The 26,245-nt window shown below is 33.8% G+C and overlaps 3 protein-coding genes across 11 annotated transcripts; 2 read left to right on the top strand and 1 right to left on the bottom strand.

The window, feature by feature from the left end:
* Positions 1-1,535: 1,535 nt before the first annotated feature.
* Positions 1,536-7,105, top strand: INDH (INDH1(iron-sulfur protein required for NADH dehydrogenase)). 5 transcript variants are annotated; one of them, XR_016523032.1, is made up of 9 exons: positions 1,550-1,763; positions 1,853-1,961; positions 2,065-2,187; positions 2,760-2,857; positions 3,046-3,172; positions 3,799-3,884; positions 4,733-4,858; positions 5,582-5,973; positions 6,910-7,105. XR_016523032.1 is itself a non-coding variant. In XM_068636728.2 (8 exons), the coding sequence occupies exons 1-8, from the start codon at positions 1,758-1,760 to the stop codon at positions 5,738-5,740; spliced, it is 834 nt and encodes a 277-aa protein (XP_068492829.1). In that variant the 5' UTR covers positions 1,536-1,757; the 3' UTR covers positions 5,741-6,410. The 5 variants fall into 5 exon arrangements, 3 of the variants coding, with proteins under 3 accessions (XP_068492829.1, XP_090160557.1, XP_090160556.1); XM_068636728.2 differs by lacking the exon at positions 6,910-7,105 and having other exon boundaries at positions 1,536-1,763; positions 5,582-6,410; XR_016523033.1 differs by lacking the exon at positions 2,760-2,857 and having other exon boundaries at positions 1,556-1,763.
* A 121-nt stretch (positions 7,106-7,226) lies between these two features.
* LOC137829805 (pfkB-like carbohydrate kinase family protein) lies at positions 7,227-13,545 on the top strand. Of its 2 annotated transcripts, none has more exons than XM_068636727.1 (5): positions 7,227-7,944; positions 9,580-9,848; positions 9,960-10,251; positions 12,187-12,339; positions 12,789-13,545. In XM_068636727.1, the coding sequence occupies exons 1-5, from the start codon at positions 7,630-7,632 to the stop codon at positions 13,170-13,172; spliced, it is 1,413 nt and encodes a 470-aa protein (XP_068492828.1). In that variant the 5' UTR covers positions 7,227-7,629; the 3' UTR covers positions 13,173-13,545. The 2 variants fall into 2 exon arrangements, with proteins under 2 accessions (XP_068492828.1, XP_090160555.1); XM_090304429.1 differs by having other exon boundaries at positions 7,477-7,944; positions 10,103-10,251.
* Positions 13,546-17,852: 4,307 nt separating this feature from the next.
* On the bottom strand, positions 17,853-26,018 carry LOC137829804 (flowering locus K homology domain). 4 transcript variants are annotated; one of them, XM_090304875.1, is made up of 9 exons: positions 25,866-25,988; positions 24,836-25,350; positions 23,861-24,052; positions 23,334-23,495; positions 22,513-22,762; positions 22,073-22,221; positions 19,090-19,389; positions 18,793-18,987; positions 17,853-18,221 (listed from the first exon to the last, which is right to left on the bottom strand). In XM_090304875.1, the coding sequence occupies exons 5-9, from the start codon at positions 22,757-22,759 to the stop codon at positions 18,036-18,038; spliced, it is 1,077 nt and encodes a 358-aa protein (XP_090161001.1). In that variant the 5' UTR covers positions 22,760-22,762; positions 23,334-23,495; positions 23,861-24,052; positions 24,836-25,350; positions 25,866-25,988; the 3' UTR covers positions 17,853-18,035. The 4 variants fall into 4 exon arrangements, with proteins under 4 accessions (XP_090161001.1, XP_090161002.1, XP_090161003.1 ...); XM_090304876.1 differs by having other exon boundaries at positions 23,865-24,052; positions 25,866-25,986; XM_090304877.1 differs by lacking the exon at positions 23,861-24,052 and having other exon boundaries at positions 25,866-25,989.
* Between the last annotated feature and the right edge of the window lie 227 nt (positions 26,019-26,245).

The following is a 26,245-nucleotide window of genomic DNA, read 5'->3' as shown; positions in this document are numbered from 1 at the left end:
TTTTACTCTTGGTTATCCTTCTTTGTGTTATGCCAATAAATACCATGTGGTTTTGTTGTTAGGGCCACCTATTTGTCCAATTTTGTCTGAGGTTGAATATCTAAGTATTTTGTAGTGTCAACGAGGTTTCTACATCTTGAAGAGGTAACAATGTCTTCTTCCTCTAGCATTTCAATTTCCAGTTATGAGGAGTTTTTGGGGTATTCGAGCAGGGTGGTTGATGTTATAGGAACAAGGTTGATGATCCCTCGCAAGGGTGTTTCACTATTCCTCTTAATGATGCCATTTTTTTGAGTTGGTGGTTCTCTCCATTCTTCTCTATTGTCACCTCGGATCAACTGGTACCCCTCTCATGATTCTTTCATACAAAATGACACAAATATCTAACTTGTACTAACTTCTCTATCTTAAATCTAAGGGTGATACACTTTTTGATATTTTGATCATAATTGTGATGGTAACAATATTGCTTACTCTAGTGTGGGAACTTTTTCTTCCTTCCAGCTTTTTATTCTTGTGAGTGTTTTTGGCTCTTAAGATGTTCATCTCCTTTGTGTTTTTTTTCTTTAGAGTTTCCTATTTCTTTTAGAGTTTTATTCACAACTTTGACTTGATTTTCATGGTCCTCTTGTGTCTCCTCAAGTGTGGGTCTTTTGTTGCTTGTCATCCTTTGTGTGGTAACCATGTGATCTTTTACTAAAGTCTTTCTTAATCCCAAAATGGAGTCAAATTGTTGTTACAAATTCGAGATAACTTTATAAGACTTCATGTTTCCTCTGATTAATCTTCTTGTTTGAAAGTTTTCGATTCATAGTCACGATTTAACCTATTATATGTCTAAAGTATTATAACTATGTAAATAAATAAATATATCTTAATTCTTTCTTATTGAACTTTAATAATTAGGTGACCAAAATTAATAGAAATTAGGTGAACAAAGTTAATAGAAATTTATCAAAGTCACCTACAGGTCGATATATGTTAAAAGTATTTTATAAATTACATTTTAATATTATTTGTACGTTTATTTAATTCTCTAATCTAATAATATATAATATATAATGTTATGATTAATATTGTGTATGTTTTTGTTTCATCTTAATCAAATTCGATAATTCACAAAATCAACTATATTAAAATCTTACGTAAAATTGGAACACAAATAACTTTATCCCACACACCACACCTATTAAAATTACACTTGCTAATATGGAATTAAGGTGATTGATATAATGCATTTTAGAAAATATTTCATAATTTTTATTTTTGAGAGACTAATTTAACCGTATCTTATATAAAATGATGAAATAACCGTATCTTATATAAAATGATGAAATATATTATTGAGTCGTTAAATATTAGGCTTACAAAATTTTGAAAACTAAATTGAAACCTTTCCTAAACTGAGAGTGCCACGTGACAGTGCTATTAAAAACAAAAGGGGTAAAAGTGTAAAACAAAATATGGCAGTAATAAATTAAAATTACCGAGCTGAAAAACCTAATTTTTTTTGGAATCAAACAAATTTAAAACCTAAATAACTGAACTCAGTCTCAATTGTTTTTTTCAAATTACACAAAAAAGATCCGTAGAGAAAGGAACATGTCTTGATAACTGAAAGCAAGTGACAGAAGAGGAATATTGATGACAAGGGCCTTATTGGAGAATCAAACAATCTTGTTTCTTAGGGTTTATAGCGCGGTGTCAGTTCACTGAAACAGCGTTGCGTGCATTGTGTTCGCGGGTAGCATCGATTGATGAGGGTGAGGGATCTGAACACTGTTTAAGTGTTGAATTGGCCATTTGTTAATCTATCTGAATGTTTTGGGTTGTATTGTGTTGTTGTGCTCAGAGTCTGGGAAGTATTCGGAGCTATGCAAAGCATCTTCGCTTAGATGGGGTGAAGGATACTATAGCCATTGCCTCTGGCAAAGGTGGTGTGGGAAAGTCAACTACTGCTGGTAAAACCCTTTTATCCTTCTTTCTCTTTCATGTTTGACAATTTTGTTGTTGTGTTGATTTGAATGAGTGAAGTTCTGATTGAACTTTGAATTGAATTTACAGTTAATTTGGCAGTTGCACTTGCGAGAAAGTGTCAGCTCAAGGTTGGTTTGCTTGATGTCGATGTGTATGGACCCAGCATTCCCACAATGATGAACATCAATACAAAGCCTGAAGTCACTCAGGGTATGTCTTTTCTTTCAGAATAATTTATATTGGATAATTTCATCATTGTGTTAAGATTCAATTGCAACGTACGAGACTTGAGTCTCACATTGCAAGACCATGGGCTCTCTAACTACAATAGGTAGCTTTTGTGGTATGTTTCTCGCAAGGTTCTTTATCAATTGGTATTAGAGTCTTCCACTGTGGCTAGTTGCAAACGAGCAGAATGGGTGTTAATGCTGTATTTGCCGAAGACTAGTTAATGGGCTAGTTCACAACCGGCTTGCATGGGTGCCAGTGCTATAAAGCATGGTGGGTTGTTATCCAATTGCAAGACAGGTCTTGAGTTTCATAATGGAAGGCCTTGGCCTCTAACTACAATAGCTAGTTTTTTTGGTGTGGTTCTCCCTAGGTTCTTATCAGTATGTCGCTATCAATACAAATCAAAGTTTGGTTTCTAGTTTCCACATTCCACCGAAGGTGGTGATAATGTTGAAGCAATATAGCAATATATTACGCTTAATTTTGTGGCCAATGCGCTTCCAGTTTCCATTACAGTTAATTCTAATATCTTGCTGTTCATTTATTTTCAGATAAGAAAATGATTCCAATTGAAAATTATGGGATCAAATGTATGTCAATAGGGTTCCTTGTGGATAAGGATGCCCCAATTGTCTGGAGAGGTCCCATGGTATATAAATGTTTCTTCTTATTTGCTTTTATTTTCCCTTTCATTTACTATTTCTTGCTGTAACTGTCTTCTGCAACTTAAGTTTTTTGTTGGGATATACTGTGAAGGATTTCTTATTGGATGCACATTCTCGCGAAAGTTATCTTCTGATGTTTTATTTCTAAACTTCTATTGTTGCATTATTGTAGGTTTCAAATGCTCTTGAGAAAATGACAAGGGGAGTTGACTGGGGAAACCTTGACATTCTAGTGATGGATATGCCTCCTGGCACTGGTGATGTCCAGATAGCTATGTCTCAAAATCTGCAGTTATCAGGTAGTTAATTCTGCATGATTCCTTCCGTGGGGCTTGTTTATAAAGTCTATTATGTGTTTATAATACTTGAGCTATAACAATAGAAACAAATATAATTTTCATGAAGCCTTACATGTTTTCATGCTAATTAATAACTATCTATTGGAAGGGATAAATCTTTTAAGTAAATCTCTACCTTGAGAGTGAGGATACCGTGAGTTCACTACCCCAAAAATATATCAATTTATAGTTATAGTCAGAGACTCTTGGGTTAACCCTTTTAAAAGCAACTTTGGCAAACAGCTTGAACCTTCACTAAGTCTGACTTTAAGCACTGGTCTTTTTGGTTCTCATGTGCCTGGTATAGGCAACTAGCCTTACATGAAGATCGTGACTAGACCTGTTTACCATGCTCCATTAATTCAGAATTGAATCATTTTTCGATTGAGTACTAATTGAATTATAAGCATTAAAACAAAACATTTTTAAGTTTAAATAGATGAAATTGAACAAAGTATCATGATATTTTGATATTTCATACTATAGCAGTATTAGTAATATTCCTTCATATTGACTTTTTTTTCTAACTAGTTTCCATACAGTTAGCTTTCTTTGGTTATTCATTGTCAAGGCTGCTTGTATGGTAGGTGCACTGATTGTTTCAACTCCTCAAGATGTTGCATTAATGGATGCCAGGAGGGGAGTAAAAATGTTCAATAAAGTTGATGTTCCGGTATGATAATTCGCTTTGTGTAATGTGCACTAGCTTTCTTGCGCATTTACAATATTTTGTGAATCAGAACATATGTGTGTGCATTCCTGTTTATGTTTTCAACACTTCTAATATTTGCAGTGTGCATATAGTAAGATGGCATTGTGCCATCATTTGCATGATTTTTGAGCTAGTGGCTAATAGCAAGCCCAATGTTGAGGCAGACAGGCCCAAACGTAGCGTCAAAAAGTACTCTTGGCTAAAGAAGGCCTTCCTCCAGTAGTATTAATTCAGGCTTGTATAGGTGTTGGGCACAAATGAAACGCCTGTTAGGTGTCTCTTATTATAAGAAACGTACAACATCTGTATTGAGGACCTGAATGAAATACAATTTTAGCCACTTCTTAAGCTTACCTTAGTTTGCCCTAGTTTATATATCAGAGGCACATAAGCACTTGGTCCTTATTGAGCTGTCTGAATCCGAATTTGTTGAATCAGTATGCATTTGATTACAATCAGTGTTTAGGTGAGAGTGAGGGCTATACTTCTAGAATCCTATTGGCTTATTTCGGGAAATTATTTATGATGCTAAAATTAGAGTGAATGTAGACGATAGGAATATCTTGTATCTAATGTTTGGTGGAAGAATATACATTTATGTTTATGTGGTCTTTTTTCAGTTTTTTTTTTCCTTTTAATTTCTGAGCACTTATGTGTGCCAATCAACGTGCTGAGAATGAAATCCATGATGCACCATTGATATATGAACCATGCTATTTTATGATATGGTGTTCGCGGATTATATAAAAGCTGTGACTGGATCCCACAATTGATGTCCATTCATAAGAGAATTCCAACTTTTCTTACAGATTTTGGGAATTGTGGAAAACATGAGCTGCTTTAAGTGTCCACACTGTGGCGAACCTTCATACATATTTGGTAAAGGAGGGGTTCATGGGACAGCCTCCGAAATGGGATTAGAATTTTTAGGCGAGGTAAGTTGATTATCTATATGCAGATTGTACTTTATAAATTATAATTTTGTTGATATTTAATGGGGACTTCATTGAATGAAGCAATTGAACAGACTTCTTTGGGTTAAAAGAGAAAAATATGAAGAAAAAAATAAAATTAATTTCTCCATAAATTAATATTAGTTTATGCACAAGTTGAAAATAAAAATTTGGATAAACTATATGAGAGTTTCTACTAATGAACTTGTGCATATGTTAGACTAACTTATGAAAAAGTCAATTTCACTTTTTCTTATTTTCTTTCTTAGAAGTCTCTATAGAGAAATTAGTCAGAACAGAGCCTTTAGTTACTTAAGTGATAGGTCTCTTTAGACTTGATTATCTTTTTCTCTATTATTTACTTATTTTGTTCAGTTTGGTTTCTCTATTAATAAAGTTGTTATACTGGCTGCTCTGGATCCCTTTCCCACCTTTTTAAAAATTGAGGGATTTTATTGAACCTTTTATTAATAATGAGACTAAAAGATAATTAAGACATCCTTTTATAACAATTATGAAATAAGTAACTAATCACTTTTGACTTGTCTTTGTTGCCATAAAATTTCTCTTCGGGCATGAGGAATGAGTATTTAACTAATCTAGTTTGTAAAGTAAATCCACAAACTTACGGTTTCTGATAAACCAAAATGAATTTATTTATTGGGTATTTCTGACATGTTTTTTTGAATTTAATAACTATTCCAGATACCACTAGAAGTGGATGTCAGAGAAGCTTGTGATCAGGGGCACCCTATAGTGTTAGCTGCACCTGATTCAGTAGTTTCAAGAGCGTATGGCGGGATAGCTGAAAAAGTTGCTCAGAAACTCAAGGAACAACAGTTCCAACCAGAGATAATACTGTGAAATGCATTTATTTAGTTAATATAAAAAAATACCGAACTCATTGCCCTCATGCTTTTAATACGGGTTTTTGACTTCTAAATTTTGTCAAAATTGTGGTATAAATCATAGGCCCGGCACCAGATTAAATTTAGAACTGTTGGAGAATTATAGCATAGCTACATCAACATTTTGCAAAGAGAATGCATCGAGAATCAGCAATCCTGACCAAGCATTTGTGGTAGTTTTTACGCAAGGTATGCTGGAAGCTTCTGAGCATCTCACATGGTTTGACTAGGGGAATATACTGTTGAATGTTGAAAAGAACATAAAGAGTTTTTTGGGTTCAAAATTGTGGTGAATTCGGTATGCATCTTTACAACGATCCCTCACAGTGGTCACCTGTATTTTTATAATAAGATTAGTTCAAATGATGATGCTTAGCCATTTGACTAGGATTCTTTGGCAGTGTCTACGTTTAAGTTGAACATTTGTCACGAGACTGGTTTGGAGACTGGTTTGGCGATTTCTTCGTACATACGTGGAAAGCATATCTTTTTCTTACTTAAAAAAATGAAAGATAAAAGGGTCGTTATATTCACCTCTAATGTTGTGCTTCTGTTTATGTTTACATTTTCTGGAGTGGTACAATGTATTTGCTTATAATAATATATTTTGGAGTTTATGAAAGTGATATATGACCTTTCCACAATTGTTTTTTGTTTATTTTTACTTTCATAAAGCATGTAAAAGTATTTAATTTATTTAAATAAGCTCCATAATTAAAATTATGGATAAACTCTTATTGAGGTGTTTATGGTACATATTCTCTCCTTGCTAGTTTATAATGTGGATAATGACTAATAATCAATATGTATTGTGTACGCTATTATCACCCCAGATAATATTTTCACTCATTTTGGTTTATAAATTGCATAAATAAATGTTTATTCCTAAGTTTAATATAAACAAATATTTTTGAACTTTTTAATATATAAAATTTATTTTTTATTTACAATGAACAAAATAATTTGCTGTGTGATATCAGTTTTAGTTGAACTATATATTGCACATGATTGTCTACAAAATCAATACATTTAAAATATTTAAATATGTTTTTCCCTGCAGTTTACGAAGTGATGATGTAAGATACTATCGTTAACTAACTGTTAACAACTTTCCAACATTTTCAGCGGAGTTTCTTATGTGGCAAATACAATTCTTCAAGAAGACGGAGGAGCAAGGAGGTTTTAGATCCTCACACTCACGCTCCCAACCGCGAAGCGGCTGAAAGCGCTCTTCCATGAAATTCCATTGGTCGTCTTAACAAGAATGTACGAAACAAAATTATTAAAAATAATTCAAAGAGGAAAAATCATATTTAATCATGTAAATTATATATACTAAAAATAATTTAAAAAGTGAGCTTCGTATTCTAAATAATATATTCTAATTTATATTATAAAAATAGGTTTTAATTTTCTGACTCTTATTTATCATTTGAATACTTTTCCAATAATTCTAAGCTTCAACTCTATCAACTCTACCTTTATTTTCGATATAATTGGTTACCACTTGAAAAAAAATGAATAATAAGAGGATGGAATAAATAAAAATAGAGTAAATTTTGTAGACACTTTCCAGAATTAATACTTAATAAAAATGTATAAGATAATAATATGATAAATGTTTTAAAATAGTTAAAAATTAGTGTGAGAAAAGCAGAATGAGAGAGAAGTTGAGTATATAAGCAAGAAGAAATATTGGTGGGGTGGAGAAAAGTGAGATTCCATTTCATTGCATTAGGTTTCTGTTATCTAAACAATCTATGCTTTGTTTTGTCTGTTGTTGAATCCGAAGTTTGTTAGAGCGCAGTGTGAGTATTGTTGGTTGGGTGGCTGAAACGTGGGTGAATGCCTTTCTCAGTGACTCCCGAAACCCTCGCTTCCCCAATCTCCCATGGACCTTCCTCTTTCCTCTCCATTTCCAAACCTCCATGCTTCACCCTTCGCCCTATCAATCGCGCATTCGCCTGCAAAAGCCTCGAAATCGCCGTGCCCAGCCTCTCCCTCCATTCCAACGTTCCACCAAATTCCAAACACGTCGATGTCGCCACTCTCAGCAACCTCTGCGTGGACATCGTCCTCAATGTCCCGCAGCTTCCCCCTCCCTCGCCCGTTCAGCGCAAGGCCTTCATGGACAGTTTGGCCCAGTCTCCCCCTGACAAGGTTCTCTCTCTCTCGCTATTCCGTTTCTTTATTTAGGGTTTGGGAAAAGCCTAAGTTCGGCTCCGTGCTGTCATGGTTTGTTGATTTTGATTTAAACCCAGTTTGTGGGGTGTGGAATATCCTCCTGCAACCAGTTCAGTTCTGGGAATGGAACTGTACAAGTTTAGTTGTCGTTAGGTTTGATGGTCTTATTTTCTGCTACTATTGTTAGTTCGCATTCTCCACTCATACGGTTGCCAACTCCTTATCGTAATTTTGGTTTTCAATCTTCTATACCCTTCTGACAACATTGCGCTTTGGCTTTTGTCTGGAAGAGCTAGTTTAGACTTGTCTTGTGGTGTAAGTACTTGCTTAAGGAATTCCTTAAGCGTATTTTCTGGGGTTTGATTCGTGAATGGAGAAGACTTTGGTGGAGATTAAAATCCACTTCTTTAAAAAATAATTAGTCTCTTAATATTGGCTGGGGATATTCTTTTAGCGAACAAATGAAAGTATTTGTGTGAAAGTCTGTTTGGATAACTTTTCCATATAACACTTATGGCATAAGAAAATAAGCAAGAAAATGAATGAGGTTTCTCTATAAATAAACTAATATGTGAATTACAAGTTAGTTTATGTATAAGCTAATTTTCTTATTTTAGCTTATAGAGAAACTTTTTTTTTAATCAGCAATTAGTAAATAAATATAAAAGAAACATAAAGGAGTGTTCCAACCCTTATGCATAGAAGAATCCGAACAACTATTTTAAGCACCCTAAAAGCAAACCTCTCAAACCGCACGAAGATCAAAGTTTGCTTTTTAACCAATCCCACGACTGTACTTGAACCAGAGAGAAGATTTCACTTGCATCCATATTTGCTTGATTAAACACTATCTCATTCCTATGTTTCCAAATGCACCAGATGATGGAAACCACACACCTTTCCACAACTTATTTGTTAAACCAAATACTTGGAATTGTTTAAAGTGTTCCTTCAAAGCAAAATGATTTGCAGAACTGACCCCGATCCTATAGAAACTTATTTCATTTTTTCTTCTTATTTTCTTATCCTATAACTGTTTTTAGTGAAATTTATAGAAACATTTAAGTGTTTTGGAGAATTTTTAGATTAACATTTTATATGTTTATATAAGTAGTTTTCAGCTTATTTCAAGAACTTATGAAAATAGTTTGGAGAATTGTTTAAAGTGTTCCTTCAAAGCAAAATGATTTGCAGAACTGACCCCGATCCTATAGAAACTTATTTCATTTTTTCTTCTTATTTTCTTATCCTATAACTGTTTTTAGTGAAATTTATAGAAACATTTAAGTGTTTTGGAGAATTTTTAGATTAACATTTTATATGTTTATATAAGTAGTTTTCAGCTTATTTCAAGAACTTATGAAAATAGTTTACAACTTATATGAAATAATTTAGCACTTATTTCCTATTCAATTATAGAAACAGCTTATACATCAGTACTTACATGATAAATACTTATTCAATACACATTTAATTGAGTTACAGATCCTTAATAATGGAAATTTCAGTTTTCATTCCTACAATTTCCTTCCCTTTTTGAGCTGTTCATTTTTGTACTTATTTTCTGCAAATGATTGTATTTCCTTATTTCACCTATGGCTTTTGGTGTAGAAATATTGGGAAGCAGGTGGGAACTGCAATATGGCTATAGCAGCTGCAAGGCTAGGACTCAACTGCATATCTATTGGTCATGTGGGTAATGAAATCTATGGGAAGTTTCTGTCAGACGTGCTTCATGATGAGGGCATTGGTTTGGTTGGGATACTTACTAATGAAAATAGTAACAATATCATCGACAGCTCTAGTAGTGGCAGTGCTTCTTATGATACTCTTCTATGTTGGGTTCTTGTTGATCCTCTGCAAAGACATGGGTTTTGCAGGTAAAAGTCATCTGTCCTCTAATCTGTGTTGCAGATATTGGGGTGGGTATGATTTGTTTTCATATTTTTTTTTGTTTACAATGACCTAACCATGCATGGTTTCTCTATTAGTCGGGCTGATTTTAGCAAGGAGCCTGCATTTCATTGGATGAGTAAATTGTCCAGTGAAGTTAAAATAGCTATTGAAAATTCAAAGGTCTTGTTCTGTAATGGTTATGGCTTTGACGAGCTCTCTCCTGGTGCGATACTCTCAGCAATGGAATATGCTGTTGAAGTTGGAACATCAATCTTCTTTGATCCTGGACCACGTGGAAAGGAACTCTCCACTGGGAGCCCTGATGAACAAAGAGCTCTTAACCAGTTACTGAGAATGAGTGACGTTCTTCTTCTGACCTCTGATGAGGTTTCTTTTAAATCTCACCTCATATTGCATTTATCCTTGATAGTTATGATTGCCTATAGTTTCTGCTTCTAGGTTAAGCTGTACTATTTCTGATATGATATGATGCCATGTAGTTGCTCTTTTCTTTGCTTTATAATCTATCAAATTTGCCTTCTGTGTGCGTATATGTATGTATGTATTTATTTCATTGTTCTATATATCACTGTTTTGCACTTTGCATTTAGATGTGGGCAGCAAGTACTCCATGTTTATCTGTCTCCGTTTCTCAGTTTCTTGTTTTCGTATTAAGGACTTCATAAAAATATTCTGTGTTTTTTAGCACCTTTGGAACCTTATGCAGTGTTTCCACCATCCTCAATATGGACATATTTTGTCCAACCCTTTTTGTATGCTGTATATATTTCTGCTTGCATATTTATGGACTCTTTCACCTTAACAAAGAGTATTTTGTCCACAAAACTGTATCTATCTAGAACCTTTAAAAGTGTTGTTTAGTTTTGTAACTTTCAGTTTGCTTCATTTGTTCTTTCAACCTTGGTAGCAAAAATCATAGGAAGCATTTGGAAGTATGAAGAGAAGCATAATCTTTAATTAAAAGTAATCCTGAAAATTCATTTTCTTCTGTCAGTCGATTGTTCAGATTTCAGACTCTTTTGGACCGTGTTTATCATCTGTATTTCTCAGAATAAAATTGAGCCTATTGCATAATGATTAACATCTTTTTACAGTCCAAACCATACCTACTGATCAATGATAACACATCTTTCCTGCTTGTCCACCAGACCCTCCACCATCCTCTGTTGCCACTCCCTTTTTCCCTACTGTACACCTTGGTTTTGTTAAGGTGCCTTTCACATTATTATTTAGTGGCTTTGTTTCACTCGAACCACATTTAGAATTCAATGTGTTTGATAAGTTAGGCTTGATGTACAAGCTCAAACTGTTTTTTCCTTTGTTTCTGATTCAGTGATTGTCAACTATTTACATGCTAACTTTTCCTATCTCTACAAATTTATTCTACTTTCTTTGATGGATGAAGACTCAACACCAGCAGCTTCTGGACCAATCTATTGACAACCACAGACTTTAAGGATAGCCCATTAAACAGATAAGAAAAGTATTGGTTCAGGTTGAGAAAAGTAAACCATGCAGCCCTAACTACCCTTTGTTTTGTTTGCATACATATTGCAACACTCACTGCCCTCCTCAGTCACATGGGTACCTTGTTCTTACAGCTTTCCATGGAATTTGTTTTTTCTCCAATTTTTTTAAGTTTAATTACTTACATAAACCTTATAATAGTAAAAACTTTACCTTTTCATTCCTATAGATAAAAACATCCCATTTTAGTCCTACATATATCATTTTTTTTATTTCTTTTAGTCCCTACACATCTTTTTTAGTCTTTTTAATCACTACGGTAAGAACTAAAAGGGATTAAAATGGCATGTGTAGGGACTAAAAGGTAAAGATTGTGTTCTTATGAGGACCAAATGAGTAAATTATACACACATACACACACATAAGGATGACTCTAAACCTTCATCCCAGCTTAGTTCTCATCTGCACTTCTGTTTTCTTATAAATCTCTCTGCCTCCAGAATCTTTATCTACCATAGAAAGGCAACGCAGATGGCAGATTGCTTAATTTTTCCATTAGGTGGTATCTAAGTTTATTTTTTAAGCATGGATGACAGTTCTGCAGATTGTTCACAATCTATGTTTCCAAATTGCGTTAGGTCTGCCATTTCAAAGTCTCATTTTAGTAAACTTTGAATTTGTGGTGCCCTGTCCTGACTCCAAAAAGTCTCGTTTCTATCTTTGTTAATCAGAACGTGATGCAAATTAAATTTGCTTTTGTTTCTGCTATTTGTAGGCAGTTTAGCCAACTATCTAATTTATTGACATCTTTGATTTTGTTGTTTTGCATGACAGGCTGAGTCATTAGCGGGCATAGAAGATCCAATATTGGCAGGCCAGGAGTTTCTCAAAAGAGGGATCCGCACAAAATGGGTGATTGTAAAAATGGGTTCTAAGGGTTCAATTCTAATAACGGCATCAAATATAGCTTGTGCACCTGGATTCAAGGCATTAGCTTCTCATTCTAATCTTCTTCATTGCCTCTTAAATTCTTGCAAATTTTGAACATATTTTTTTTCCACTTTATACTGCCATTCTGCTTAATAGTGCTATGACCCACTTTGGTATTCATAGTTTCATAGGTATTATCAGCTTAAAGGTGCAATCTTGTTAACAACAAATTAATCAAAAGGTTTAAAACTAAGGCTATAACCACATTTTATGAATATTGTTTGTGGTTTCTTCAACTGGAAGATTTTTTTCCCTTGATGAGTCAAACGTGCGTTTCTAATGTCCTAACATTGAAGGAATCATGTATATGTTGTTATTTCTTCTTTGATTGTTCAAAAATGCTTGTCTCGTAATAGTATTTAATAAACTGTGTCTGACAACTTTTTTTTTCTTTGACAACCTTTAACTTTTTGTTTTAACTAATTTGAATTCTAAACTTTTATCAGGTGAATGTTATTGATACTGTTGGGTGTGGAGACAGCTTTGTAGCTGCTATTGCCTATGGTTTTATACATAACATGCCACTGGTTAATACATTGGCAATTGCAAATGCAGTGGGTGCTGCAACAGCCATGGGCTGTGGTGCTGGTAGGAATGTAGCAAAACTGGAGAAGGTAGTAGAGATATTAAGATCATCAAACCTCAGCGAAGATGATGAATTTTGGTTTGACATACTTGAAAAGAATGTGGTATCTCAGGAAATAACATATCTGTCAAATGTTATGAACGGAAACAGAAACCATCTCAACCTTGTCTCATTTGACAATGTTGCCTCTGAACTCTTGCCCAGGCTTGAACTTCCATCAACAGTGGGGAATGTGTCAACTTGATAGATTGTGGAAAAATGGTTGCAACCACTCTGATATCCATTCATGTGAAAGAACTCTTCTGATTCTCTGGTTCTCTTCATTCTGTAAAAGTTAAGGCTTAAACATTTAGATAATAGAGTTACATAAATTACTTTGAGCAAATACATGAAAGGTAGCTAGCTTCTCATCAAGCATTTTAAGGGATTTTGGGCATTTCAGTCTCTACAGTATTCCTTTGATTTTGATTTCAAAGGTATTTTTACTCCACGAACCAGTGAAGCAGAGCTGTTATCCCGAGATCCCAATTTTTTGCTTCATTTTTGCGTGAATGCTTTTCAAACAGTGATATATGTAATAGTCTCCTTATTTACATAGTTGATTTTTGACACGAAAAGGTTGTTGGTTTGCACTTCAAGATATTACTTTGCAATATCTTGTTTACATTTCTCCCTTTAGAATTTTTTCCCTCCAAATTTAGTAGATTCAAGTACGTGACATGTTTTATGTTTATGACCAGCCAAAACAATGGTATTTTGCACGCTGTAGTGTGTTTTACCTAAATAGAAGACCAGACCATCGACACCTCTCTCCATTGGACTCTGGCCATATTGATTCATATGTACTACAAGATTTTCAGTTTAATAAACAAAATGGCATCGGAATGGTTATAGGTGCATTCATTTGAGATTTGGAGAAGGGAGATATTGTGGTAATTAAGTATTTGTACTAAATGATTTTATTTATCTACTTTAAACTAATTTGTCTTTTCTCTCCCTTCTACGAAGACAAAATGGTTTGTCTTTTATCTTTAGATTTAAATAACACTTTGGCTCTTCACTAATTTGTGAATTGTCTGTGGTTTAAACTAATAAGTCTATTCTTTTATAATTTTAATTTTATTCCTGTCATTGTCACTTATTGACATCCTTTAAGTGATCAATTATGTGTTAAGAGACCACAATAGTGGTTGAATAGTGACACATGAATTTTTTTTAAGAGAAGTGATTGATCAATATGATGAAAATAATGTCATTTTTCTTTAATTATACTTTGTAGCTTTGTTTCTTTTAATCATTCTCATCCAACAATGAAATCTAATGAGCATGGAAATCGATATGTAAACGTTTTTTTTTTCTCGATTCTTCATTTTTTTAAGTTTCACCGTCAAAATAAAAAAAAAAAAGTATCCAGGCATTTTATTGTCTACTCGGATATAATTATCATTATCTAGTACATTCACCATGTTAATATGTTTGAAGAATGTAATCATATATTGTTTCTAGTAGTCAAACTTTTTACCTTTAAAGAAAGGTGATATGTTGATGACTTGACATTTAATATTAAGTTGTTTAGTTGGATTCTTCATCTAATCCTAATTTTTTACCATTGAAAAAATGATGTTTTTAAGAATGTTCACCGAGTATTAGGCGCAAGGATTTGAACAAGCCTTTTGAAAAATAAGAGTTGTTAACATTTTCTCCCAAGGTTCTTGTCAAGGAGAATGCTACAGAGAAAAAAGGAATAAAGGATAATGATATTATAAATATGACTAAAGAGGTCAAATGTAAATTTACAAAAGAGAGTTCAGTGAAGCTCCAAAAGCACTAGATATGGTGAATAAGATGCAAGCAGAATCAAAGGTTGAACTAGTTGATGTTGAAACTAGCATCTTATAAGGTTATGATGAAGGTTGTAAGAAAGTGACGCGTCAAATCGCCTTCTTTAACCCCAAGATCAACATGAGTCTCCTTCATTTTAATAAAAATGTAATTTTAAAATAACATGTTGATGAGTTGTCTTTGTATAAATGTATGAACAATTATGTTTTGAATATTTCTATGTGTGAACTTGATCGGGTAAATTCCCAAGTAGATATAGAAACCATAATTGACTAAATATAGTAAAACACCTTTTAATAAAAAAAACATTTCATCTTACTATATAATATTTAACAATCTATCTGGAATAATTTATCTGACTCAATAACTAAGTATTTTAGTCATAAAATTGTCGTTTAACAACTTGTTAACTTCTTCTAATGCTTACTAATGTTTCTCTCTAAACTTTTTTTTATCGAGCTTCGGTGATATAGGAAATAGAAGCTACTCATGATCATTATGATTTATCTCTTACATCAATCATTTGAGAGTTGTTTGGTGTGTTCAATCGTGTGCTTCTAAGTGTTGACTTCATCTCAAACGTGTAATGGCATTTTTCACAATTTAGTGACATTCTTTGTGTCGTGAATTTTAAATTTTGTCAATAGTTTTTTACGTGGGATGGTTATTGTCTGTCACAAACTATTTGTCACATGAGCTATGCAACTAGATGTGATGTTGTTAGAGATCAGCCTAATGTTGATGCACAAGATCTAGGTATTTTTGGCTAGTCGAATTCAAATATTCTCATCATTTTCTATTACATAATTATCATCATATTCTATATTATTTTACTATTCTTTTGGAGTAGGTGCCTCATATGTGTTTTAAGATTGATTACTATTGTTGAATTATTCATCTTCTTCTTGGATAAAAAAAAATGGAATTATAACTTCTTATGAGTAGTAGAGAGTGGTAAGACGAGTTGTCAAAAGAATTCCTTATTTAATTGTGAATATGAAAATGAGCTTTAATAGTGATCTATGAATACTCAATAAAAATCAAATTCACTAGATTTAGCAAGAATATTGAACAATAATATAAAAATAATTAATATTTTTTTTAACTAATATATATTTATAAGTCTTTGGATTTTTATTAATTAAGTTAAATAAAATAAGTTATTTATTGTTTATTGATTACACCTTTTATATATCGCTTAATTAATCAGGTGAGTATATAAGGATAAGATGCAATTTAATATTATAATAATCAGTTTTTCTCTATAAAAATGTTAAGGAGTAATTAGACAAAAACTTCAGTTTAACATAATCAATCAATAAACAATCTTAATAAAATAATGTTAATATTTCAAAATGTTGGACATATAAACTCAACTTTTTTTTTTCTCAAGTTAATTCGAATTTTTTTTTCAAGTGCAAACATGTGACACTTATATTTTTTTAAGTTTAATTACTTTTTGGTCCTATATTTAAGGTTGTATTTAATTTACTATAATGATTTTTGAAAAAATGAATTTTGTCTAAATTTTTTTAAAGAATATGAAATTTGATCTCATCTGTTAAATTTTCACAAACGACATTAACTGTTGATGATTTGGTACGCACAATGTCACTGGTATGCAAACATAGACTATGCAGTTAAGACACATTGTATGTCCATGTAAGCACCCACGTTTAGGGTTTTATTTTCTTCGCAGCTATGGTGGTGGAATGGGATGGATATGTGGCAATAGTAGCAGTTGCAATTTTAGAATTTTATCTTCTTCCCATTTCACATTCACATCTCAAATCAACCATGGAACTCTTCTTCAATTTAACCCTTTTGTGCAAGTAAGCTTGTTGGGTATTTTTTGAAAAGGGTTGTGTTTTCAAATGGTCAGTGTCAATTCCTTTGATTTGTTGGGTTTAATTACCTTTGAGTTGCTGATAAAAAAAAATTACCTTTAACTGCATAGTCTAGCATAGATTTGCTCCAAATCTACCACTTTGACAATATCTAGCAATTAAACACTTCATGAGAAATCATTAGGTTCACATATGGTCTCAAAAGCTTGATGTGCGACATCAAATCTTGCATATTTAATATAAATGTCTATATTAGATTTTTAATTGCGTTGTTGATTTTGCCCAACAAACGGATTATGGTGTTCCATTTGTTACCGAAACGAGAATGTGATCGTGAGAGGAAGATAGTTAAGGTTGGGAGATAGAAAGAAGAGAAAATGGATTTAGGGTTGAGATTGAAGACGAGACTTTAACGTGGAGACATATATGCATAATAATACCATTCACATTTGACACATCATTGACAGTTAAACATTTTTGGGGAAAATTTAATAAAAGAAGTCAAATTTCATATTTTTTTAAAAAAAAGTAAGACTAAATTGATTTTTTTAAAATTAATATAATAAATTAAAATCCTAAATGTAGAAAAAATATTTTTTTTAGTTGTTCTTGTACTTCTACTTTCGTTGTGTAGTCCTAATAAAAGTATAACGATATTGTGTAATGATAACTAGAAAAAAAAATTTAAGGTTGAAATTTGACTTTTATAAGGATTTAAATAGAATAAAAAATCACATTTTCTAGAGACTTACCAAAATTTAAAAATCTTCTAAGCACTGTATTCTTAAAAGGACAGATAACACTTAGCACATGAAACCTTTATATGTAACAGCCTCATGGCATCTCCAATATACAACACGGATGCCACTTCGCACAGGTGTGTAACTCCAGGTAACACATCAGCATTTAAATATCATAATATAGTTTTAAAACTAAATTTATTTACAGATAATAAGCAATGAACTAAAAGTAAACAAAATTACCCAAATTTAGAAATTTTAAAGCTACTAAACTTTCTTCAACCTAAGCTGTACTATTTTATACTCTATTTTCTTTTTTTACTTCACATTAAGACTTCTATATAATGATATCCACTAGAAATTGAAAACCAATTTAACTTTTTAAAATAAAAATTAAATAAAAATCTAGCTTTGTATCAAAATTTGCTATTTTATAAATACGGCATGATGATAAAAACATTGATATGAAAAGATTTAGATAAAGATCAAAACGGGGAAACAAAAAAGGCTACTTCATAAAGGATTAAAAAGCAAGTTAAGGCCATAAAAAGAACTAGCACATTATCATATCATCCTCTAAATCCTATCAGTCATTATACGAACTGTAATACAGCGAGAATATATGCCTGCAATGTTTACAAATCGTATGGCTCCTCATCTAAATTAAATGTAATGTTCTCAATAGCCATAATTGGTGCCATAAACGGGTCCATAATCTGCGGAAGGTACATGGCCTGCATGGCCAGCAGCGCCTGAGGGCGGAGATGCGTAGACAGGAGCATTGGTAGGATAGGAATTGTAACCTTGGTTCATTGATCCCCCCATATGATCCTGAGTTGCACTAGCAGCTTCAGCCATGAAATTCTGCATCGGACACATCAAGACAATTCAGAATAAATCAACCATAGTGATGACAACAACAAACACGCTCGTAACAACAATGTTTAAAATAATTGTCACTTCATTCTGCACCTTTCTTCTTGAGATGAACAATCTGTTCTATCCCATGCAACATTAACAGTATTTAAGCCTAGCTTCAACCGTTGTCATTCAAACCTCATGACAAAAATACTAGAAATAAAAAAATACGTGTACGTCAACTGCATTCCCTCTGCTTATGCGACGCTTACTTTTTTATATCATTCACTTCTAATTATATGTAAAAGAATGAATATTGAAAAGACATATTATTTGTATTTGAAACTAATATACCAACACGAATTAACTAGTTTGGAAGCTAGTAATGCATTCAAGAAAAGACATACTACACATAGATTCAACTATTGCCAATTCCAATTGACAAGAAAAAACCCAGCTAGTAACGCATTCAAGAAAAGGCATACTACACATAGATTCAACTATTGCCAATTCCAATTGACAAGAAAAACCCAGCTAGTCAATCAAACAATGACGAAAACCCTTTAAAACAAAATACCTGCACTAGCTGTTGGGCAGCCTGTATTTGTGAAGCAGTGCCACTTATCTCAACAGTCATCTCTCCTGGCACACCCCTGGTCTCCTGAATGGTAATACTTGCTCCACTGGCACGACGGATGTAGCTGATGTTTGTCCCTGATGCTCCAATAACAGCATCTGCATAGGACAGAGGAATTTGCATGTGCTGCGTGACCTACATAGTTCAAAAGAAATCACATTAAGCCACAAAAAATAAACAAAATCTTTTAAATCAATTGTTCCTCTCTGCAAAAGTCAAGCTAGGCAAAAAGGATACCTTAGTCACAACAGAATGTTGCGGTTGCCCACTGGATGAATGAATTCCGATGGAAGCATCTCTTCCATAGGCAGGTGCAGGACCCTGATGAAGGTGCTTGTCCATGGGAGGCAGGTCAGCCGGAGGGTAGTAATTATCATAGTTATGTGAAGGGGGCATATACTGAGGATTGGGTGGGAAAGCAGGTCCACCACCACTACCAGGTCCGGGAGCTGGAAAACCTTGAGGAGGGCCCCAAGGTTGGTGTGGTGGTGGGCCATGTGGCACATTCTGGTTTGCTCGAACATCTGGCCTTTGCATCTAAAGTTTCGAAGGAAGAAAAAAAATAATTATCCATAAAATGAATGGTAATAGAATTGATCCATAAACGTCAAAAAATAAATAAGCTCAAAGTTCACTTCAATCCAAGCATGTGAAAATAAAGTGATGACACTCGGAAAACATTGAAACCCCTTCTCAAACTACACAAGCAATGAATGATAAAAAAACAGGAAATACAACACATATACAATTTATAGGAAACCTAGCTAACCAATGATGTTAAAATCACGATTAAAATCGCAAACTCGCATGATTCAACAAGAGGGAGTCAAGCTGACGCGCCACAGGCACAGATTGGAGCAAGTATGTAGTGTTGCTCACTTAATCCTCCTCATCTTTTGATGGTGGGGTTTGAAGGCCCATTATTGCTTTTAAAAAAAACCTACCCAACCTAGAATAAGGCCCAATACTACTTGCTTACATTCTATTTGCTAGGGTTGCATCGCAAATCAGAAGCCATGAGCCACACAATACATGCAAAGCTTCACGAGTCACAATCATCGTTCATCACCTTCGTAGTCATCACCGCTTGCCGCCCTCGCTTCTTCTGTTATTGTTCTTGCTTCTTTTTTAATGCTTTGTTCCTTTTGTTGTTGAGCTTGCCGCTGCTCAACTTTTTATAGATTTTGAAGGGAAAAAATGGCATCAAATAGTTTAGGTGACGCTACTAAAAAAGGAAGTGGAATTGGACCAAAGATTGATCTTGTATGGAGTCATTATGTTTTAATTGATGGGGAAGCAAGAAATGTGAAATGTAAATATTGTGAGAAAGTATTAATAGGTGGGATTTATCAATTGAAGCATCGTTTGGCAGGGACTTCAAAGAGGATGTCGAATCATGTCTGGCAGTTCCTAAAGATGTTGAAAATTTAATGTTGGATGTGATTTTTGTGTTGTAGCAAAATTTGATTGAAGAAATCAATATCTAGATAAGGCTTATGGGAGAGTAGTATTTGTGTTTCAAAAAATCTAGAAAAAGACTAAGTCAAGAAGAGGGTGAGGAGTCATCAAGTATTTTCAATAAAAGAGGCACTCAAACTACTACCCATGCCCTTTTAAAGAAAAGTGAGAGGGAGGATGCATGTCAAGAAGTTTCTCTATTTTTCTAAAACAACGCTAGCAAAGAGTGAAGAGTTCAAGAGGATGCTTGGGTTCATGGCGCCAAATTTAAACCACCATCATACCATGAAATTAGGGTGAAATATTTGAAGCAAGATGTTGAAAAGACCAATGTGATTTTGGGAGAACATAAACTATTTTTGAAGTAAAATGGATGCACAATAATGACAAATGAATAGACTGGTAGGAGAACTGTACCTAATTATTTGGTAAATAGTCCAAAGTGGAGGTCTATTGATGCTTCTAACATATGCAAGACAGCTGAAAAAAAATTCAGGATGATGGATGTTGTTGTTGAGGAGGTTAGAGAAGAGAATCTCATCCAAATTGTAGTTGATAATGCAACAAACTACAAGGCAGGTATTGTTAATGCAAAAGAGACGAGTTATATTGGACAATTTGTGCAACCCATTGCATTGATTTAATGTTGAAACTAAAGGTGATGTGCATGCACAAAACCAATCATGGGATATATTTATGAAGAAATGGATATTGCTAAAGAGAAGACACAAATGGATTTAGTAAGAGGTAATAATAATAACTTTTTATTTTACTTAGCTCCAGCCCCCTTTGGGGAATCATTGATCAAATGCATAGGCCATTGCATGATGCCGGCTATTACTTTAATCCCAAGTTACACAATGATGTTGAGTTTAAACCTGATTATGGGGTGAAATGTGGAATGTATGATTGTTTGGATAGGTTGTTGGGAGATATTGATGATTAATGGTCAAGGCGAGAGTATGGATTCTTTTGGTAGTTCGAGCATGCACTCAACACTAAAACTCCATCAAAATTCGAAATTACAAAGATTTGCAATTATAGTATTGAGTTTGACTTGTAGCTCATGCGGTTGTGAGCATAATTGGAGTGTTTTTGAGAGGGTAAGAATTTAAATTTATGAAGTTGATTTATAACTATTTTTGAGAGGCTAGTATTATGTGTTAATCAGTTTTATAAAATTATATTTAGGTGCATAACAAGAAAAGAAATCTTTTACAACAAGAGACCATGAATGATGTGGTGTTTGTGAAGGCCTAATTCAAGATTGAAGACAAGGATGCTAGGAAAACAAAAGACTATAACATTGATGATCTTGCTTCTGATGATGATGATGATGAAGGGCAGTGGAGGATAAGAAAGCAAATTCAAGTTTAGATGCTTTAGATGAAGACATCTTAGTTGAAGTTGGAGAAGATGAAGATGCTAGTAGAGGTGGTGTTGCTGCACCTATGGATAATTTGGAGGTTCCTCCAATTGCCGAAAATGATGAAGGTCATAGAGATGACATTAATGAAGATGAAGATCATGTGGAGGAGGGCAATGATTATCCTACATTTAATATGACTAACCAATCACAAAACCATCAACTATAACCCAAGCTTGAAAACAACATTCTGTATATAGCTTAGAGTATTCAAATCAGACTTGATGACTTGTCATGACATTATTACACTCACGAGATAAATTCTCTATATACATTTTAATTTCGCCATTGGCACCTTTCAATTTTGAATAAATAACTGAAAGTAAATGAACTCACCTGTGTTTCAAATACACCAACTATGCTGCGGTCAACCAAGAATTTACGTAGATGAACTGCAACATGTTCAACAGCCTTGTGAACCCCTGAAGATTCTCCTTGTATTTCAACAACACTATCGTCTCGCAGAGCAAAAACTGGGAGGTGTTCTGTTGTATATAATATATCATTCAGGTACCGCAAAAGCTAACTTGTGCTTTTCAAATATATATTTACTAAATATTAGCTCATTACTTGACAACACAACCAACTTTTCAAATACATAATCAGAACATCAGAACAAAACTATAGTACACCACTGAGGGTAGATCTAGTGGTACTAATAACACATGTAGCATCAAAGACTCACTACAACTTGGGAAAATATTGAAAAGGGAAATGTGTTCATTGACAAACAAAAGCAACATTTCCTAATAAATTTACAGAGCTTGAAGGCGCACCTGAACCAAGAACACGTATATTGCAACCTGTGGAATCTTGAAAGGATTTTATAGTGGCTCCCTGCTTCCCGATCAAGCTCCCTGCTTGAGTATCTGCCACTAGAAGTCTTGTAACAACGGTGCGTGCTCCACCTGATGCACCATCAGCAGGTTGAGGCTCTACATTGACAACCTGTTTATGAACCCTTAACAAACCATCCACAGCGGGCGGTATGGTGCGATCTGGCTCTTCTTTTGCAGAAACCATTACCTTTTAAAAGCATAAAAAGAGAATTGAGAAAGAAACACAACATAAGTAGCTAAATTTCAAATTTTAAAGCAAGCTAATTTTATATACTTGACCCAAGGCTGATTCATCACCATGTTGCAAAAACCATATCACTATTGCATCACTAGCAAAAACAAAAACAAATCTTTTCTAGCTTTTAACCTTATTTTCATTCCAACAATCAATGTGTCTTTGGCAACAAATTAATAGCTCTCTTAAACTAAATTTTCTTTAACATTATTTTTATTCCTTAGGAAGAATGCATCATCCCTTAATCCAAAAATGAATATAAATACTTTATTTAATAATTGTAAATCTTGAGAGGAATTTGATAATTATATGAAGTAATTAAATGTACCAAGATATATTTCAGTTTTATTAATTAGATATATTCAGATTTACAATTTTTTCCATATAGTTTCAGATCTACACATTAGATATATTTCAAATTTCATAAGCTTATTTAATTCTTATTTTAGTAACTTAAGAGTGTTCCGAGGAAAGTGTTTCAGGGAGTGTGGCAAGACACCAACCGACCAAGTTCTGAAGTTACCAGGAAGTGAACGCTTCTTTCCACCAAAATCTGCACAGACTATTTGATTCTTAAGTCAAAAACAACGTTTCAGCAGTTGTAAATGCTCATTGTTGTTTCCTGCAACTTGAACTTTGGCTCTTCAATTTGAAGCCACTTTAATCATTCATATTAGCTGACAACCTGCACACACCCATTTGGTCATCGTGACAAAAGACATCTCTTTTTATATATTAATTTGTTGATTATTTATTACTTCTTGGGTTCAACTAGATTATTTTTATTTTATGCTTCTACTCCCTTAATAATTTTTTGTTTTATTTTGAATAATATTCATGTGTTATCATGAATGAAACATTATGTTTCATCTCAAATTTATTATGTAACTTTGTTTTATCAAATATATGTTTTCTACATCAAGGTACTAATCAGATACTAAAAAATATAGGACTAAGCATGATGTATGTTTGATTTATCAAATAGATGTTCCCTTTATTATGTTTTCATGACTTTGATTCATAATGATCGAGCAAAGAATCCATAGGTACCAACAGCAGCACTATAACACTGCAGCAGAGCATCACAGCAGCTGGTGGCCACAAGAAACTCATAGTACAGCATTTTTGCATCGAAAAATAGCAGCCAGATTGCATATGATAGCCGGATTCACCCTTTTTTGCACAATCAACCCCTTTTCCAGCCAAGCCCATTCATTTTCTTGCAAAGTTCATCTCCAATCTCTGTTTTGCAATTCAAAAAACACTTAACTGCTGCAACTTAACTACGACATATATTAACATTTTGCACAATCAACCCCTTTTCCTGCCAAGCCCATTCAATTTCTTGCCAAGTTCACCTCCAATCTCTGTTTTGCAATTCAAAAAACACTTAACAGCTGCAACTTAGCTAAGACATATATGACTACCACTGTTTATTTGTATAGTGTGTTATTCATAGTTCATCAAATTCCACTGTCTTTCTTGTCATGACCCTCTGTTTTTCTATAAATTCCATCATCTTCCTAATTTTCTTTTAATTTCGTGTAATTTCATTTCTCACAATGTTATAGCTCAAATTAATGGTCAATGTGCGTTAGACTATAACTTTTTGCTTAAGAATTAATAATATATTATTACTTTAGATAATACTTTACGTTTAAGCATTTCTATGTATTTTATACTATAAATTATGCATTAGTTATCTTGAATCTATAATTCAGCAAAGTAACCAATCCCCTACCCACTATAGGAACTTTGAGGTAGGTCATGTAAGGCCACAGCTTGGTATTCTTAACTATGCATATACATATTCAATAAGAGAATGGATCAATGAAGGAAAAGGAAGATCATAAGAGCCTAACTGTGAGTAGGGTGGTGCAGGACAAGCACAAAAATAAATTCATTCAAATAATTCTAATAAGCCTATAGATAGATAGGAAAAATGCATAATGTGCTTGAAACAGTTAATATCCAACATTATCAATCACTGCATGGACGACAAGAAACTGAAAAATATATACTCACAGCTCTTTCTGCAGTTCCAGGGGGACCATCAAGAATTTTTATACGAGCCTTACTCTCTTCAGTAATTTTCCTAATAAACTCGCCTTTACGACCAATAATACTGCCAACCTTTTGGACAGGAACCAACATCCTGAAAACATTCTCCCCAGGCCACCCTGGCCATTTTTTTACTTCACCTCCTTTCAACTCCTCCTGAGATCCCTGTTTTTCCTCAGAGTCAAAATTCTCAGTCGTGTCTCCTTCACCATGTTGTTCCTCAGCATGTTCTTGCAGAGGAAAATCAGGGTTTTCAGGCAAACCTTCTCCATCATTCTCATCAAAATTGTTTTCAGGAACATCAGCATCCTCGGCCAAATTGGCCTCGTCATGTTCATCGGGCTGCAGTTGCGGAAACCCTGAGTCATCAATCACATTTCCTCCATCGTGTTCCTCAGAATGATTTTGCGGAAACTCAGGGTTCTCAGGCACATAGCCAGCATCTTGTCCATCATAAACTTCTCCAGACATCCCAGCAACTAGGAAACCAAACACAGGAAACAACAACTCATCAGTATCCTTTTCAACAGAACACAAAAATCAAATTAATTAAATAACACAAATTAAAGAGGGGATAAAGAATTCAACAATTGTCCCATCTACATACACACTCATTAAGAAGAGGACTAGTTAACAATATGAATCACCGTTCGAAATCTACAAAACCCAAAAATCAAACTCCGCAACTTCCAATGCCCTAAAATAAAACCCTGCACCAGTTGAATAAAGAAATCCCAAACCGACACAAAAATATCAAATCCACGTTCAACCATTCAAGAAAAGAGTGCAGAAGAACTTAACCGAACAAGACGAAGAGCACAAGCTCAGATGCGAAAACAAAGAAAGAGAATGCAATTATTCAACTCTAACGAACAGTGAAAACGCTAGAACTCGCATTTGAATATTCTTTGCGAACGAAAAAACAAATTGAAAAGTGAAAACAAAGGATAATGTGGAAACCCTAACGCGAGCAGAAGAGAGTTAGAGAACTTACTGTGATTCTCGAAGCTTCGGAGAACGGAGAGAAAAGAAGAACGGTGGCGTTTTGGATGTGAGGAGAACGTTGCAGTGCAGAATTTAGGTTTTCGTAAAGGATGAGAGAGGGAGACACCTCCACATTTTATTTTATTTGCTTTCCACGCCTTTAACCTACTCCTCTTCACAACTTTGGCGGTTCTTTTATTTTTTATTTTTTATTATTATTGATTTTTGAATATTGAATTTTTAAAAAACAATACGACTAAATTAAAAGTGTGAATAAATAATATGCTTTAAACCCTTATTTATTTAAGTAATTGTTGATAAGAAAATAAAAATTAATACTCTAATGCATGCATGATTTATACATGTATTACTTTATCTTCTAAAATAAGT

This window comes from Phaseolus vulgaris, chromosome 7 (assembly GCF_051622355.1).
Source record: "Phaseolus vulgaris cultivar YP4 chromosome 7, ASM5162235v1, whole genome shotgun sequence".
NCBI lineage: Eukaryota > Viridiplantae > Streptophyta > Magnoliopsida > Fabales > Fabaceae > Phaseolus > Phaseolus vulgaris.
The sequence above is the reverse complement of the archived record's forward strand: the minus strand, read 5'-3'. Positions and strand labels throughout refer to the sequence as shown.

Excerpts from the sequence above, each read along its gene's own strand:
- INDH (XM_068636728.2), top strand. Across the intron at positions 1,962-2,064 it reads GGGAAAGTCAACTACTGCTG|TTAATTTGGCAGTTGCACTT; the intron begins GTAAAACCCTTT and ends TTGAATTTACAG. Across the intron at positions 3,885-4,732 it reads TCAATAAAGTTGATGTTCCG|ATTTTGGGAATTGTGGAAAA; the intron begins GTATGATAATTC and ends CTTTTCTTACAG.
- LOC137829805 (XM_068636727.1), top strand. The coding sequence starts at position 7,630 with ATGCCTTTCTCAGTGACTCCCGAAACCCTCGCTTCCCCAATCTCCCAT. Across the intron at positions 9,849-9,959 it reads CAAAGACATGGGTTTTGCAG|TCGGGCTGATTTTAGCAAGG; the intron begins GTAAAAGTCATC and ends TTTCTCTATTAG. Across the intron at positions 10,252-12,186 it reads TTCTTCTGACCTCTGATGAG|GCTGAGTCATTAGCGGGCAT; the intron begins GTTTCTTTTAAA and ends TTTGCATGACAG.
- LOC137829804 (XM_068636726.1), bottom strand. The coding sequence starts at position 25,342 with ATGTCTGGAGAAGTTTATGATGGACAAGATGCTGGCTATGTGCCTGAG. Across the intron at positions 18,988-19,089 it reads AACATTCTGTTGTGACTAAG|GTCACGCAGCACATGCAAAT; the intron begins GTATCCTTTTTG and ends TGAACTATGTAG. Across the intron at positions 18,222-18,792 it reads CTGCCCAACAGCTAGTGCAG|AATTTCATGGCTGAAGCTGC; the intron begins GTATTTTGTTTT and ends TGTCCGATGCAG.